This window comes from Anabrus simplex, chromosome 2 (assembly GCF_040414725.1).
Source record: "Anabrus simplex isolate iqAnaSimp1 chromosome 2, ASM4041472v1, whole genome shotgun sequence".
Taxonomy (NCBI): domain Eukaryota; kingdom Metazoa; phylum Arthropoda; class Insecta; order Orthoptera; family Tettigoniidae; genus Anabrus; species Anabrus simplex.
The window spans coordinates 78,538,350-78,557,284 of NC_090266.1; the positions used below are offsets into that span (position 1 = coordinate 78,538,350).

The 18,935-nt window shown below is 38.5% G+C and overlaps 1 protein-coding gene across 4 annotated transcripts in view; it reads right to left on the reverse strand.

The window, feature by feature from the left end:
* Positions 1 to 18,935, reverse strand: part of LOC136863855 (uncharacterized) — a 311,541-nt gene that overhangs the window by 171,690 nt on the left and 120,916 nt on the right. For all 4 annotated transcript variants that reach the window (XM_067140201.2, XM_067140198.2, XM_067140199.2 and 1 more), the window contains one exon: positions 439 to 557. In XM_067140201.2, coding sequence (XP_066996302.1) covers positions 439 to 557 — 119 coding nt within the window. The remainder of the gene's footprint in view (positions 1 to 438; positions 558 to 18,935) is intronic.

Genomic DNA, 18,935 nt, shown 5'->3' on the forward strand with positions numbered 1-18,935 from the left:
GAAAGAAAACGTGGAGGAAAATAATACTACAAATATCACTGTTCCATGGAAAAAGGCAAATTGATTATTTTTAACTACGACATTGTTCCTATTTATGCTCCAATTAATTACACAACATAGGAAAGAGGTAACAGTGCTGTATTTAACTAGCATAACTTGAATTTTTGATCATGTGAACCTTTTTGTTTCTTTTTTTAAATCAAAGCAATAATAGGGCACAAAAGGGTTAGGATAGGATAGGCAAGGAAGCAGCTGTGGTCTAAAGTACAACCCCAGCATTTGCCTGGAGTGAAAATGGAAAACCACAGAAAAACATCTTCAAGGCCACTGAGAATAGGGTTTGAACCCGTAATCTCCCAAACGTGAGCCAAATGGCTTGGTATTCTGTTAGTGGAATCAGAAAGAAGATGATATAATCAAAAAAGATCTTACTCCCACCTTCTGCCTTGATAACTCCTCCCATTTGATAGATTCTGTACTGCCAAGCATACCACGAACTCTAGACAGCAAGGCCTCCTCTCGAACTCTGGCTGCATCACGTACTTCACGCACCAGACCTAAGGAGAAGTCAGAACAATTATACAGCACACCTTACCACCAGTTTCCCTTACAAAGAATAAACTTCAGCAATACAAAGCCAAAATAAATAAATAAATAAATAAATAAATAAATAAATAAATAAATAAATAAATAAATAAATAAATAAATAAATAATAACAACAATAATAATCATGATAATAATGATAAATCTACGGAAACAAATTGGACAGATGTACACAATCACTGCCAATAAGACCTATCTGTGTTGGTGCATCGTAAAACCAATTGTAAAAAAAAAGTACATGTCAAATGTTACAAGCAAAATCGCAGTCATGAAGCTCACATCTAGGAGGTTAAAAAAACAAAAGAATAGTCTGCCTTGGACAGGCCACAATCAGCACAATGGGTTAGCTACTGGCTTTCCATCTAAATGTCCTAGGTTTGATGATGATGATGATGATGATGATGATGATGCTTGTTTAAAAGGGCTAACATCTAGGTCATCAGCCCCTAATGGTACGAAATGAGACGAAATGTAATGACAAATTAAAAGTCCGAAATCCTCCACTGACCAGAATTCAAAATGTGAGGACGAGGGATGAATAGATGGATGGATATGAATTTAAAACAATCAGTGGATCCGACCTGCAATGCCTCACATTCACAGAAACTGACTTAAAACAATGGTATTACTGACCAAGGGACTGCTTCTATAGCATAATACTGAATCGATGATGCTTGTAGTCTAAAGGAGTCCAAAATCCAAGTCATCGGCCTCTCATAATGGTACTTATCGTTAGGAAAGTAAAACCATGGTATTTGTCATGTTGTGGTACTAATCAAAAGTGGCGTAGACTCGTGGTATTCCACACATTAAGGTACTACTCACAGGTAATGAAATTCGCACATGTAATACGGACCTATGGTGTTTCGCACATTGCAGCGCCATTTACAGGCAACGCAAACCTATGGTGTTCATCACATACGTGTACTAACCACAGGGACTCGTACTATCCCGTGGTGTTCCTCATACAGTGGGTACTAATAATAGGCACGCCAGAACCATGCTGTCGCTCCTGAAGTGGTACTAATCACAGGTACTGTAAAAGCCAGCAACGCACTCTGTTGCTACTAATCACAAACCTATTTGATAACTAACATAGTCGTACTACGCGCAAGTAAAAGCGATGCATGTTGCTCCCCGTGTGGTGGTACTAATCACAAGTAGTTTAATGGTTCTAGGACAATCATCCCTTGGTTGCCCCTTTTAGCCGCCTCTTATAACAGGCATGGGATACCGTGGGTGCATTCTTCATCTGCGCCCCCCACCCTCAGGGGGTTGTGTGTTTGGTCCGCGAGAGGTATTTTATTTCCCTCAAGTCTGCCGGCAAGCCGGTTAGGACCCCCCTATCCGCCACCTGGGACACGCCACGTGGGAGTATCACCTCTCCCCCTGCTACGCCAGCATAGTAGGTTTGTGGTGTCCTGAGTTTGGATCCCAGTGAATCTTAAGCTGGAATTTTCGTCTGAGTAATCACATGGTGCCAGAAACAACACAAGCCCCCGGCCAAAACCCAAAATGAGCCAGAGTGACTTTAGACATACTCAAGATTAACTGAAGATAGCCTATGCAATCTCCCTGATTATTCCTACTCTACCTCTTATCTAACCTTATCTTCATCCCTTCTCACGTTATGATCTTTTCTTTCTTTGTTGTAAACATTCTCTTGTGAACTGCAAGATCGAGGGTTTGTTGAACTGGTTTAAACATGCCTGCAGATCTGCAGGGAATCCACTCTCCCCGCCCCCCCAATGGAAAGAAACATTTTACCAGTATTTTATTTTATTTTGTTTGTGCAGCTGAGGTGGACTGCTAGTATAAATAAACTGAATCGCATCTCCAATGAAACCATCAGGGATAGGGCAAGAGCAGACAGTATCGCGGAGATGGGTTACACTTTGCAAGTCGTTGGCAGGAAACCAAAGGGACGACCTGACCAGCAATGGACCAATACTCTTCACAAAGATCTGAACAGCGTCAGTCTCTGAACAGTCTTCGTCCAGGACAGAACTAAATGGAGACAGTAAATCCATGTAGTTGACAAATGCTGAAGAAAGAGATTTTACTTCAAAAAAAAATCAAAATCCCTTTATTTGCAAATGAGGTGTCTACCTCGGTGGCAAATGGTACACTAAAATACATTATTGTCAAGCACTAAATATTAAATTAACAAGAGAAGAAAATTTTTCCTATAATACAATATTATACAATTTACGCTAACAATGTTTTCTATTAAACACACAGCTCATCCTTAATAAATTTATATTGTTTACAAAATTCTACTTATAATATATCCTGTCCTACTTACAAATATAGTCAACTGATATACAGTATGTGGAATTACTTCAAATGATACTATACAACTGGTATAACATTAATATTTACATTGCATTTATTTATTTACTTTTTTTTTTTTTTTTTACCCGTTCTGGATCCTAAGTAGCATAACGACCTGCTGCGTCTTAACCAGAGCCCCTTTTGCCACCACTTTTCAGAGTTCCTGAAGGGCCTTCACAGCTACCGTAGCGGTCCCAGGACCCTCGAAGTCCCCACTGTACTTCACCCCTACAGGCAGTCCCCTACTTTGGCTGTCCAAACTCCTTAGACCAGGGGATGGAATTAATTTATTCACACACATTTTTTTATATACAATAACCTGCACTGGTCGAACGCCCTCTAACATTTCATTTATTTTCTCTGTTGCTGTTTATTCTCTTCTTGAATATCTGTACAGATTTTGGAAAAGGATCAAACACTACCCCTGGTAAACTGTTCCACTCCTTCACACCCTTCCCAATGAATGAAAATTTACCCCAATCGCTTCTGCTAAAATTCCTTCTAATTTTATATTTGTGGTCAGTCCTGCCGATATAATTATTTTCCAACTGAAGCCTCTCACGGATATCTCCCCATGCTTCTTCTCCTGTATAGGCTCTATATAATCCTGTAAGTCTAGTTTTCTCCCTTCTCTTACTTAAAGTTTCCCACCCAAGTTCCTTTAACATTTCTGATACACTACTCTTTCTCCTGAAATCCCCTGTTACAAATCTTGCTGCTTTCCTCTGCACACTATCTATTTCTTTTATTAGGTATTCTTGGTGTAGTCGAGTAAGAAGTTTTGCCTTGCCAGCTTGCCTTGCTGCTATTGTGGTCATCACACTACGTTTTTCACCTCAGTTTTCTGTAGCCCCATCATCTTATTTCCTGGGATTTAGGGGCTACCACTTTTATCCCTCAGGAACTTCATACCTCTACCATCTATCATCTATTACAGCAGGAAATTCTGTCAACAGTTTTTCCTTGAGGAACAGGAATAGTCTGTGCCATGCACAATCCTCTATCCTCTACACTTCTCACCACCATCTGGAGTGAACCTGATATTTGGACTCTGCACTGTAATGAATGTACAGTATGTGAAGGACAGTACATCTCCCTAGAGCCTAGGATTCACATGGAGCAAGTTAAGAACCTGACTTACTGGAAAGACACAAGCAGGTAAAGACTGCTTCTGTGCACAGCATTATTCAAATGTCTTGTGAATTGGACTAGCAAGTGGACTACCTTTGACAAATTCTTTCCCCTTTCCCCTGATGTTCTCAGAAGCTAGACAGGACAGTCTCAGAAATAGAACTTAAGGCGGGGAATGGAGGAGGTTTTCGTACAAAGCGGGTAATGGTACGCATCTACATTTCAAATGTTGGCAGTACGTACGGCTCCGTTCACTTATCTTGGCCTAGTGACGATATCGGTAACTTCAGTTCTGTCGAATCTTATCATTGTGGAGGTGACGTAGTTGTTTCTACTGTGCTTTACATTCAATCTTGTGTTTTTGTGAGGCTTCATAGATTTTGAGGTAAGTAAGAAATAACAAATTTATTTAGGGGTAATGTGGTATAGCCTTAAAGTACAACTAATTGGGTGCTAATTCCAGTTTAACCCTCCGTTAGGCGCACGGGCTACAGGCGTAGACCAGCCATTTTGTATTCTCCCCCACTCCTAGGCTCGCTGTCCGTAGAGGGTGAGACTATCAGTACCTTTCTTCGTCATGCTGCTCTCGGGATTTAGTGTATTCGGTTGGGGTACAACTGTAGCCGCGCGCCTATCTGTGTGATGATATAGATGTTGATTCCCATAGGGAATCTGAAGAGGAACATGTGCAAGGCAACATGTTCTACTATGGAAAAGATAATTTTCGATGGAGAAAGGATATTGCAGCTCCCAATGTTCGTACTCGAGAACACAATACTGTTATGCACTTTCCAGTGCCGAAGGGGAGTGCTAGGAATGCCCAGTCAGAGCTTCAATGTTTCGAACTCTTTTTCAATGCTAATATTGTGAAAACCATTACTACCAATACAAACATTTATATTGTGGGGGTGAAAAAGAAATCTGTGCGTGAGAGAGACGCAAGACTTACTGACGAGACTGAAATTCATGCCTTCACTGGAATTTTATTGCTCACTGGTTGTTTGGGAGTAAACCGAAGAAATAGTAATCAAGTATGGGACAATTCCTGTGGATCTGGAGTGGAATCATGTTATCTCGCTATGAGCGAAAAAAGATTCCATTTTCTCTTGCGTTGCCTTAGGTTCGACAATATACGTGATCGTACACTGCGCCGAGAATTGGACGTATTTGCACCGATCCGAGAAATATTTGATATGTTCGTACAAAATTTTCAACATTCATTTTAATTCAGTGAGTACTGTACCACTGATGAACAGTTGGCTGCATTCAGGGGAAAATGTCCATTCAAAGTGTACATGCCCAGCAAACCAGCTAAATATGGAGTAAAAGTTTGTGCTTTGGTTTGTGCAAAGAGTATTTACACTGTAAATTTAGAGGTTTACATTGGAACACAGCCGGATGGAAGTCCCTTCCAAATGTCAAACTCTGCTGCTGATGTTGTTCTAAGGATGGTCCAGCCCATTCAAGGTACAAATCGAAATGTGACAGGGTACAAGTGGTTCACTTCCATTCCTCTGAAAGAAAAGTTTTTCACTGAGAAGCAGTTGACGTACCTTGGGACAATTTGCAAGAACAAACAAGAGATTCCAAAAGAGTTTCAGCCGAATACTAATCGTAAAGAACATTCATCCCTGTTAGGGTTTCATTAAGACATGACCCTTGTGTCTTACAGTCCCAAAAAGAAGAAGAGAGTGTTGGTGCAGTCGTCAATGCACCATGACAAAGTGATTGACACTGAAACAGGTGATTTAGAAAAACATGCCACGGATACTAAGGTTGGAGTGGACGCTTTTAACCAGATGAGTGGCAAGTATGAAGTTGCCCGCTCCACCAAACGGTGGCCGATGGTGGTGTTTTTTGATCTTGTGAACACTGGTGGCATCAATGCTTCACGAGTGCTCACTGCAAATGATAACTACCAGCCTCCACGAAGACGAAAGTTTCTGGAGACCGTTGCATGGGAATTTATGAAGCCCCAGATTGCCAGACGTGCTGTACTGCCAATGATTCCAGCTCCCATGAGACGACGAGCTAATAATCTTTTAGGAATTACAGACGAACCACCTGCACTTCAGATCCGAGAATACAAAGTTGGCCGGTACTTCCTTGTGGACGTGGGAAAGACAGGTCAACAAGAAAGTGTTGTGTGCACTGCAGCAGAAAGGTGTGCCCTCAACATTCAGCGCTGGTGTGTAGGGAGTGCATCGATTGAAAATGAACACCTACTATGCAGAGTTGATGGCAGTAAATCTTGCTTAATTTTCTGCACAACAGGTGCATAGAAAGATTCATTAGGCATGAGGAACCTGCACTAAATTTTAGTTTCAGTTTTACTGTAAAATTCCAATTTGGTGTTAAAAATGAACTAAATTCTCCAAATATATGAAATTGTTAACTATTTTCTTTATTTCAACAATGCAAATACCATAACAATACTGTTTTATTGTTTAGAATGTTGAGTGGACTACTTTTGTCATACGAACATTTTGGCGCCATAGGCCGTTTCCTATATTATTGTTGCCTGTGCGCTGTTTGGTACTTTGTAAAACCATAAATTTTCATCAGTATTAATTTTAATAAATGTATCTACAAAATATATGAGTTTGATGAAAGTATGCATTCATAATGATGAAACCCAGAGCGTTAAACTTGGATTAAATTTCAATCATGTCAAAATTGAAAATACACCACTTTGCTTTATTTACTTTTAAGAATTTTCAATGGGTGAATTGTTTTAAATTTTGTAATAACAATGCTCATAATAGTCCATAGATTGACATAAAATATGTTTCTAAATTTTGAGCTTGAAGGATAATTAAATACCGTTGAAATATATTGTGGGCTACAAGTGTAGCCCACGCGCCTATCCGTGTAACAAAACATTGCGCGCCTGATGGAGGGTTAAAGAACTTTTGTTTCCTGCTTGCATAACCTTATATAACTTCTCTAATGGCAGCTGTGCATCCCAATATCCCCATATCAAGATTTTGATAATTAACACAATGGGCAATCCTGATATGGACCAATATGTCATATTATATAATTTTATTTATAACCACTGTCTGAGCATACCTATACTCATTACAGATGCCTCACATTTAGGAATACTGCCAGGGCTTCTTGGACAGAAGAACAACTTCAGGCTGCTATAAATGCAATTAAAGGAAGCAAGAAAGTGAGATGTAGACCGCCAATTTAATATTCACAAAGCTAATTACGTAAAAGACTTACAAATGGTTTAGTAGGAGGCCCACAGATGGGGAGAAGAGCTATATATATATAAAATAACATCTCCTGATGACTTACCAACTGACTGATTCATCATCTTATGATATATGTGTTGATTCCCATAGGGATCCTGAAATATTTGTCCCGAATTAGTAAATTCGCAGGAAAATTTATAATGTCCAATGATTCATCATCGCCGAGCCAAAAATACTGGACAAAAAGAAATGAAATTTTAAGGTTACATTTATATTACAGTGTAGGTGCACACAAAGGGAGGATTTTTGGATATTCCATCACTAATGGGGTGAAAAAGGGGGTGGGGAGAATTGTTTAAATGATTATATCTGTATCTGTTTTAACAGTTTACAGACTTTAAAATTGGTATTTGGAATCTCCTTTAAAATACAGAAACACATATCTTTTTGGTTTTGGAAAATCCCCTTAAGGGAAGGGGGGGGGTGAAAAAGGGTTTGAATACCCTTCCTGAGGATACTCATTTCTCAAAACCTGAAGATGTTACAGACATAAAAGTTGATATTTGGAATCTCCTTTAAAAATAAGAAACACTTTTTTTTTTTTTTTTTGAAAATCCTCTTAAGGGGGGTGAACAGGAGTGACAAAGGGGGTAAATTTTTAGAATGAGTATATCTACAGTATATTTAAAAAATGTAACATGTTACAGACATGAAAATTGGTATTTTTAATCTCCTTTAAAAATTAAAAATCACGCGTCTTTTTTGTTTTCAGAAAATTCACTTGGGGAGGGGGGAAATGAAGTGGAGGTGAATTATATTTATTAGGATACTTACATCTCCAAAAAATATTGTTTTTTGGAAAATGCACTTAAAGCGGTGGGGGTGGTGGGGAAGGACTGGAAAAAGGGGTTGAATTTTTTTTATGGGGATACTTATATCTCAAAACTGCAGACGTCACAGACGTGGAAACTGGTATTTGGAATCTTGTTAAAAAAAGAAACATGTTTCTCACATGGACAGTTTTATGTCGCATGATCCAGAGTAAGCTCTGCCAGTAGCCTGATCATCCTAGCCCCAAGAGGCAATACCACAAACGTGGTTTGCTAAGAGGTACTGGATAAAATGAAACTCATTTTCTTGGCGAGTATTTATATATTAGGAATTTTCAGAAAATGTCTTAGTGCAGTAGCGAGGAATGCCAACTTTTAACAAATTACAAAATCCACACAAGCAAAGCTGTGGATAACAGCTAGTCTTCAATAAATTGCAAGAAAAAGAAATTTGTCATTATTTATTAAATTTTGTTAAATTACTTCATGGTGCGACAATCGAACTTCGGCGAATGGCATTCAAATATCCATCATCTGGTCCAAAAGTAATACATTTCACAAAAGCTAGCTCCGAGTTATATGAGACTGAAAGTTTACGCAACTCTATAAAACCAGACTTTCTTGGTAACTTCTTATTCTTTCATCCTTCTGAGCCACTGTAGAAAAATGATATAACATATTGTTCCTGTTCAAAACTACTGTATTTTGAAAAGGTGCAGTAGAGGATATTTCTATATTAATTCTTTCGGATTAGTTTGATTTTAATTAGCGATATGACTTATTGCAGTATTCAACCAGGGAGAGCTTGAAAATGGAAGAGAATGATATAAACAACTAAAACTCGACAATTTCTTGAGTCATCTATATATATAAAATAACTTGTCCTGACTGACTGACTGATTCATCATCGCTGAGCCAAAACTACTGGACATAAATAATGAAATTTTGGGGATACATTCATATTAACATGTAGGTGCTCGCTAAGAGAGGATTTTTGGATATTCCGTCGCTAAGGGGGTGAAAAGGAGGGTGAAATTTTAAAATGAGTGTATCTATATCTCAAAACCTTAAAAGTTCACAGATGTAAAAATTGGTATTTAGAATCTTCTTTAAAAATAAGGAAACACATATTTTTTTGTTGTTAGAAAATCCCAATAGCAGGGGTAAAAAAGGGTGAAAAAGGGGTTGAATGCCTTTAATCAGGATACCGGTACTTATATCTCAGAAACAGAAGATATTACAGATCAGAAAATTGGTACTTTTGATCTCTTGCATCTCTTTGAGCTTGCATCCGGGAGATAGTAGGTTCGAATCCCACTATCGGCAGCCCTGAAAATGGTTTTCTGTGGTTTCCCATTTTCACACCAGGCAAATGCTGGGGCTGTACCTTAATTAAGGCCACGGCCGCTTCCTTCCAACTTCTAGGCCTTTCCTATCCCATCGTCGCCATAAGACCTATCTGTGTCGGTGCGACGTAAAGCCCATAGCAAAAAAAAAAATAAGAAACACGTATTTTTTGTTTTTGGAAAATCCAATTAATGGGAGGGTGAAAAGGACGGGGGTGAATTTTTAAAATGAGCGTATCTATATCTCAATAATTTGAAAGTGTACAGAGGTAAAAATTGGTATTTAGAATCTTCATTAAAAATAAACACGTATTTTTTTGTTTTTGAAAAATCCCAATGGGGGGGGGGGTTAAAAGGGGTGAAGAAATGGTTGAATGTCTTAAATTAGGATACTTATATCTCAGAAGCTGAAGATATTACAGACCTGAAAATTGGTGTTTGTGATCTCCTTTAAAAATAAAGAAACACGTATTTTTTTGTTTTTGGAAAATCCAATTAATGGGGGGGTGAAAACGGGGTGAATTTTTAAACTGAGTGTACCTATATCTCAAAACCTTTAAAGATTATAGATGTAAAAATTGGTATTTAGAATCTCCCTCAGAAATAAAGATACACGTACCTTCTTGTTTTCGGAAAATCCTTATACTGTAACAAGGGTGGAAAAGGGCGAAAAATGGGTTGAATGCCTTTAATGAGGCTACTTTTATTTCAGAACCTGAAGATATTACAGCCCTGAAAGTTGGTATTTGGGATCTGCTTTAAAAATAAAGAAACAGGAATTTTTTCGTTTTTGGAAAATCCAAATATGGGGGGTGTGAAAAGGGGGGGTGATTTTTAAAATGAGTGTATCTACATCTTAAAACTTGAAAAGTTTACAGATGTAAAATTTGGTAATTAAAACCTCCTTTAAAAATACAGAAACATGTATTTTTTGTTTTCGGAAAATCCCAATAGGAGGGGTATAAAAGGGTGAATAATGGGTTGAATGCCATTATTTTTATTAAGCTAATGATATCTCAAAAATAAAGATGTTACAGACGTGAAATTTGATATTTGGATTCTGCTTTAAAGTAAAGAAACACGTATTCTCGAAAAATCCAATTAAGCCGGGGGGGGTGGAAGAATTGAAAAATTAATTGACTTAATTGTATGAGAATACTTACGTCTAATAAAAACTAAAGTTGTCACAGACGTGAAAATTGGTATTTGGATCTCCTTAAGAAACAAAGAAAAACGCTTTTTTTTGGGGGGGGGGGGGAATCATCTTGCGGGGCGGGATTGAAAAGGAGTTGAATTCCTTTCATGAGGTCACACAAATCAAGAACTGAGGAAGTTAAATTCGTGATAATTGGTATTTAGAAGATCCTTTACTATTAAAGAAACAAGTTTTTTGCCGGAAAATTCAATTGGGGGGGAGTGTGAAAGGAAGTGAAAAAGTGAATTAGTTTTATGGGGATACTTATATCTCAAAACTGAAAGTAATTGACGTGAACATTGGTGTTTGGAATCTCCTTTAAACATAAAGAAACATGCCTTTCTGTTATTTTTGCGGGGGCGGGGGGGGGGAGGTAAATAAACTTAACGGCGGTGGGGTGTAAAAGGAGGTGAGAATAGTTGATTTTACTGTTCACAATGTACTTATAAGGAGCCTCCGTTGCTCAGGTGGCAGCGCGCCTGCCTCTCACAGCTGGGTTGTGTGGTTCAAATCCTGGTCACTCCACGAGACATTCGTGCTGGACAAAAAGGAGGCGGGACAGGGTTTTCTCCTGATACTCCAGCTTTCCCTGTCATCATTCATTCCAGCAACACTGTCCAATATCATTTCATTTCATTTGTCATTCATTATCCATTGCCCCAGAGGAGTGCGACAGGTTTCGGCAGCCGGCACAATTCCTATTGCCGTCGCCAGATAGGGGCTTTATTCATTCCATTCCTGACCCTGTCGAATGACTGAAAACAGGCTGTAGATTTCCGATGTACTTATTCTGATCATAAACCGATCATTTTTTTATCTTTCCTGGGTTCGTTTTCAAGAGCCATCTTTTTCTTCGGAGAACGTTCTTAGATTACAGTACATTCTCCTGGCATATAAATAAAAATTTAAACACCTTTCAAATAAACGATAGGAATGAGATTGATCGTCCAATTGTTCACCTCTATAATAAGGTCAAAAATGCACGGAATATGTCATTCGTATCACCAGAAATCCCGCACACTTGGCTACGCGCGACAATGGTGCTGGTCACATTGTTAACAATGACAGTGGCAGCAGATGTAATTTACCGCCAAGTAGCGGTCTTGCATCTTGCTGTGGAGTCCAGAACATCTATAATAATAATAATAATAATAATAATAATAATAATAATAATAATAATAATAATAATAATAATAATAATAATGTTCTGGACCGTCGTCAAATGTGCAGACCGCGCTGGAAACGGGTCCTGGACGGGTAATGACTAAGAATGCAGTCCAGCCACGAGTTCAGTACCGCCAAGGCACCCAAGAGGACACCACGCCGGATCGCCTCAAGGATTTGATCCATATTAAAAATTCTTATAGGAAAAGAAGGCAAAGATTTAGGGACCCAACTGACCGGGTGGAATACCTGGACCTAGCCCTGGAAGTACGAAATCGATTGCTTGAAAGAAAGATTGAAAAATGGGAGGAAACTTGCCGTAATCTATTAGAAAACGAGTCAGATCGCGAATTTTGGCTGATTCTCTCAGATAACCAGTCAGATCGCGGATTTTGGCGGATTATATATAAACCAATAAGCATTCAATTATAAATTTCGTATAATACCGTAGCGAAGCACGGGTATCTTGCTAGTTTATAAATAAAGAAACACGTATTTTTGTTTTTAGGAAATACAAATAGTGGGGGATGAAAGTGGGGGGGGGGGTGTATTTTAAAAATTGTTGTATCTATATCTCAAAACTTCTAAAGTTTGCAGATGTAAAAATTGATATTTAGAATCTCCTTTAAAAATAAAAGAACATGTATTTTTTGTTTTCTGTAAATCCCAATAGGGGGTTCGTGAAAAGTGTGAATAAGGGGTTGAATGTCTTTAATGAGGATACTTATATCTCAGAAACTGAAGATATTACAGACCAGACAGTTAGTATATGGAATCTCCTTTAAAAATACAGAAACATTCTTTTTTTTGGAAAATCTAATTAATGGGGGTTAAACAGGAGTGACAAATTGGGGTGAATTTTTAGAAAGACTATATCTACAGTATATCTCAGAAACGTAAAATGTTACAGACGTAAAAACTGGTATTTGGAATCTCCTGTTAAGGCAAAGAAACAGGTATTCTAGGAAAATTCAATGAAGGGTCGAGGGGGGGGGGGGGTGATGACTGATGCTCCAATTGTGGTTGTTTCTGACATATACAATGCTTCTGGTAATATGACTGTTTTGTAGTGTCTCAGTTTGGCCTGTCTTGACATGCTTTCCTTATTATAAGGTGACCATGCGAGTTTGTGTGTTTCTGGAATTTTTCCGTTTGTTCTATGTTAGACACCTTGTTTGATCCTCCTATTTGTATGTATTCCCCTAAATCTTTAGATTTTTTGACTCTTTTTACAGATCCATATACAGTATGCATGGTGTGTACATTGTTGTTCTGTCATTCCATGTATTGAGTCTTCTCGTAAGATATATGTAGACCTGTTCTGGCAGCTATTTCATGCAAGCGTTCCACTGCTTCCTTTGCCTCCTGTGTATTATTGCCTAATATGGCTATGTCATCTGCAAATGCCAGACATTTTATGATTGTTTTTGTTTCACATGTTCTTCCCAGCTGTATTCCTTTAACTTGTTCCTCCCACTGCTTGATAATTTTTGTCTAACACCATGTTGAACAAGACTGGTGAGAGCCTGTCTCCTTATCGAACACCTGTGTGTATCTGGAAGGGTTCCAAAATTTCTCCCATGAACTTGATCTTGGAGGTGGTGTCTGTAAGCGTCTGTTGTATAAGTGCTCTGGTTTTTCTGTCAATGCCTTCCAGTACATCAAAGAGCGTGTGTCTATGGAGTCGTACGCTTTATTATTAAACTTCAATCCCACACCCAAACACAGTCCAACTCATACAAAGAAAATATATTTGCCAGTTTTACCTGCTCTTAGAGACCTGTGTTCCAGTTGATATTTCAGTCAATCATTAAATTTATGGTAACAGATGTACCAGCCAAATTAAACATTACCTAAACAATTACTCATTCATAAAAGATCAAGCAACATTAATGGCACATACCTGTGTGGCCTATACTGGGACTACGAGGGTTTAAGACCACACAGATGAACGATTAATTAATGTAATTTATATTGTTGGTGATTTCAACCTAAAAATTACGTGGGCCAGAAATGCTGCCCGTTCCAAATAACTCCCTCGGCAATAGATACCTTTCCACTTCTTATGATTTATTCCTTTATCCTTTATCAATAAGTATTCAAAGCCATGCGTATTACACAAACAACACGCTCAACGCTTGATCTTTTCATAAATGACATACCACAATCCATCCAAACCTTTAATATTATTCCAAGATTTTGTGACTATCAGGCAATTCTTGCAACACTGACCCATGTTAAACCATCTCACAAATTCCTTACCAGAACAGCTTCTAATTTTTCCCAAACGAACTGGAATGATCTATCCACTTTACTATCAAACCGTCTCCCTGTTCTCACCTCAAAATTCACCAGCAGTATAGATATAAACAAGATATGGCAAAACTGGAAGAAAATTTTCTTCCAACGCATAGACGAAACCACGCCAATAGTAAATATAATCAGCAAACAGAAATCCCCATGGTTCACAAAGGGGATAGTACGAAAGATTCAAAGGAGGGACCGCCTGTTTCTAAAATGAAAAAGAAACCCGACCGACTGTGAGTCGGAGAAGTACAGGCTAGCTAAGAACAAGCTAAACAATCTGTCAGAGATTCCTATAATTCTTATATTCACACCCTAAGCACGAACTCCAAAGAACTGTGGGCTTTTCTCAGGTGTTAAGATTGGAACAGAGCTTCATACGTGTTTAAATATAACAGTAAAGCAGTCTCCACTCCACAAGAAATTGCCGACACCTCCATTCAACAGAAAATTTAAAAATGACTTCTCTACCCCAACTGAGGAAAAGAACACGTAATTAAGGAATACTACACCCCCCCACCCCCACCCCCACCACCATTTCCCTTTAACCAACCTGTATTCTCAAAAAGTGAAGTCAAGTCAAGGAGAGACTTCTGAAAAGAAAACAACGACCACATGTCGTGACCGAGCCAGATCGAGTGCCAGCAAGAATTTTGAAGTACTGTGCAGCCGCCTTGGCGTCTTCTCTTTGCACACTCTTCTACCATTCCATGAACAATGGAAAGAAGCCAACATAGTCCAGGTTTCCAAAGATGTAGACAAAGAAAACATAGATAATTGCCACTCAGTTTTGACTACATCAGGGGTCTGCAAATGTACAAAATGTCTAGTTGTTAAATATACGTTGGATTTTCTCAAAGACAGAAACCTGTTGAACTCAAAACAGCATGGCTTCCTTCCTGGAAAATCCTGCACAGCACTTTTAATAAAAGTCGTTGATGACTGGCAGTTCTCTTTGGAGAAATAGACTGCGTAACCCTGGACTGGAGTAAGGCTTCTGACCAGGTGTCACAACAGAGACTTCTGTTAAAATTTAACAACTACAGCATTCAGGGTAAACAGTTGGCATGGCTGGTGGTTCGAGCGCAATGTGTTGTGTGCAGAGGAACCAAATCAGACCAAGCCACAATTATTTCTGGAGTAATTCAGGGTAGTTTGATATGGTCCCTCCTGTACAAAATGCTTTCAACTTACCAGATTGTGTTAACTCGACCGTGGTTCAGTATGCCTATTATACAGTCATTTATAGAGCCATGAAAAAAACAGATCTGGTACAATTCCAATCGAATCTGGATAGTATAGCTCAGTGATGGGATGTAAATAAAATGTGTATAAATGTTGATATGTGTAAATATACAAGATTAAGCAGAGCTAGACAAAAACTCTAGAATCAACCTACTCTATGTGGAATCCAACTACCACCTTCCAACTCCTTCAAACTGCTCGGTATTCACATTATGGAGAATCTCAAATGGAATAAGCACATAAAAGAAGTGAGGTGAAGGCATACAGAGCACTAGATTTTGTCTGTAGATGTCTCACCGGAAGAAGAAGTAAAGCCCTATGAACGGCATACATTTCCGTGGTGCGGCCCATACTACTCTATGGACTTCCTTCCTGGCACCCAACAACTATCGAAGATATGAAAAAACTAGGTGTCCAGCACCAAGCAGAACGTATAATAAATAAACATATCCCTTTAAACACAGCCAGGTCATTGGCACCAGTGAAGTTGTTATGTAAAGAAACAGACATAGCCTTCCTTAAGAAATCCCTGACAGACAAAACACATCTCTCACCTTTCCACCACCTGAAGCTTAATTAATGCTCTGTTACATATATAAATGGATTTTATCCACTGCCTCCCGCATGTGGGAGTGTTTATGAATAAGTATGAGCTCAAAAGAGTGTGTGTAAAAGAGTATGAATGAGGGCACAAATGACTAGGTCGCTTTTTACTCTTAATAGGTATAGAATAAATTAAGATAATTATTAATCTAAGAATACAGTGCTTGGAGTGTAAATATGTAAATTTAAAATTGTCTATAAATCTGTAAATACTCACTTCAGTTTATGTAAACGTACATGTGGGGATGGAGACACTTTTCTCTACGTGGGGCTTGGGCTGCCCTTTCTCCATCTACCACCCCCCAGATTATATATGTACAATTTAAGGATAATAATAATAATAATAATAATAATAATAATAATAATAATAATAATGTTATTGGTTTTACATCCCACTAACTACATTTACAGGTTTCAGTGATGCTGAGGTGCCAGAATCTAGTTCCACAGGAGTTCTTCTACATACCAGTAAATACACCGAAATGAGGCTAACGTATCTGAGCACCTTCAAATACAAACGGACTGAGCCAGGACCAAACCTGCCAAGTTCAGGTCACAAGGCCAGCACCTCAACCGTCTGAGCCACTCAGCCCAACAATCGAAATGTTAAATCACACATGATACAGGTCTGGGCACTTCCAAGACATCACGGTACAGTGGTGCAACCAAATATTTCCTTTAGATACTGCTAACTCATGCAGTAGGCCAGTGTATGTATATGTATGTAAAGTCATATTTTGGCAAACTGGGCCTTTGCCCAGAGCAGCACGCTTTAGGAGGTGGGAAATTTCTAGAATTTCATACAAAACATTGAATGAAATGAACAGAGCCTAGTGTTACAGCTGGTGGAATTGTACATTTTAAAATCTGTCATGCATCACTAATATGAACGATAGATGGTAAAGCTTTTTTTTTTTTTTTCAATTGGCTTTACGTCGCACCGACACAGATAGGTCTTGTGGCGACGATGGGATAGGAAAGGGCTAGGAGTGGGAAGGAAGCGGCTGTGGCCTTAATTAAGGTACAGCCCCAGCATTTGCCTGGTGTGAAAATGGGAAACCACGGAAAACCATCTTCAGGGCTGCCGACAGTGGGATTCGAACCCACTATCTCCCGGATGCAAGCTCACACCTGTGCACCACTAACCGCACAGCCAACTCGCCCGGTGATGGTAAAGTTGACCAACGCATACCTGCCAACTTTACAAAACCAAGAATTAGCACCTTTTGATATGAAAATCAGGAAAAATCAGGAGAAATCAGGAGATACAATTGGTCAAAACTGCTCATTCTACATGTCTTGCACAATACAGTACTACGATATATTTATAATACTTATTGTCTCAAAGCCCGAATGATGCTATACAAGGCTACAAGGCTAAAAATTACACATCTCTATTCCCTCACAGAAAGTATGTGAGTGAGATGATCGGTCACTGATAAGCCTATCGAAAATAGTATGAACTCATGCACTTACATGCCATCACTTAGCAAATGCATAGATTAATATACTGCATCAAGCGCCTGCGCAATTATGTGAAATGCAATGCTGTTTGTATCAAATAACTAGCTGATGTACCCTGTGCTTCGCCACGGAATTATCAGAAAGACTGCCCTTATAGTTTTCCCAACTGAAGTCAACATAGATAATTACAATGCCACCAGTATGAATGTCGCGATTAAAAGAAATGCTGTCATATGATATCTTCGATCAAATGAAAACAGCACATTTTCTCACTTTTAGCGAAAAGTACTATGGTGTCGATCTAACATTTCAAACTTTCAGAGCTTAAATGACCAGGCTGCAGACAATCGCAAACACTCCTGTGTAATTATTCCATTTAAGTGTGCACACTGCTCATTCTAATCACTGTTTCAGAGTAGGGATCGAATAGCTGGAATACTATGATGATCCAGTGTGTTATGTACCAGCAGTACGAGAAAATTTATGAACCAGAGGAATGGCATGCTAAAGAAGAGAGAGATCTAACTCTCCACTCCCCAGCTACTTCCCGCCAATATTCAGGCAGGCTGTTATACTCGATACACAGCAGTAATCCCATCTATCGGAGATAAATGGTAGCAGAATAAACAATGCACATCACAACAAACAATGGTCAATGCAATGTTCTTGTTGATCAATTTTACGAGCTTTCTATATTGGAGGCCTTCACATTTAGTTTTCTTCCGAATCTGTGATATTAGAGGATCTAATGTAAAGTGAGTCGTCCTTTCTTTCATGACTCCCTCTTGTGTTATTATTCAAGCGATCGTTCCTTCATGACTTTTTTCTCATTAACGTGCAACATATTTTTCATTGTAATCTATGTATGAATAAATAATGTTTCAGACATTTGACCTTAAGGTTACCTACAGGCTGATGCCCTTAACAAGGGGCGAAACATGTCCCAGAGAAGTGTACACAGTATTATGGAGATTTCATCCACGAAGCACATGGCTTGTACAGAATAGGTGGTGATAATAGAATACATTATTTTTGTGATAATTTGCTTAAGTCAGTTTCAGTATGGATCAATCATGACAACTGTCTCTTGAAAAACTGAATAAGACATAAATAATTGGAAATTGTATTCTCTATAACTTTTGTTATGTAATACTTTTCAATATGACCAGTAAGACAGGTAATTAAAAATGACATTTTTGGCACCTTCCCCTAAACTACCATTTCGAACAGAGTGAATAAAATTATTTATAGTGTAGACTGTAGTTCCATATTCCCCGACTTTACATAAAATTCTGTTCACACACTTTCTCGTACCTCGGCACTGATATCAAAAATCAAATCAAAATCAAAATCTCTTTATTTGCAAATGAGGTGTCTACCTCGGTGGCAAATGGTACACTAAAATACATTATTGTCAAGCACTAAATATTAAATTAACAACAGAAGAAAATTTTCCTATAATACAATATTATACAATTTACGCTAACAATGTTTTCTATTAAACACACAGCT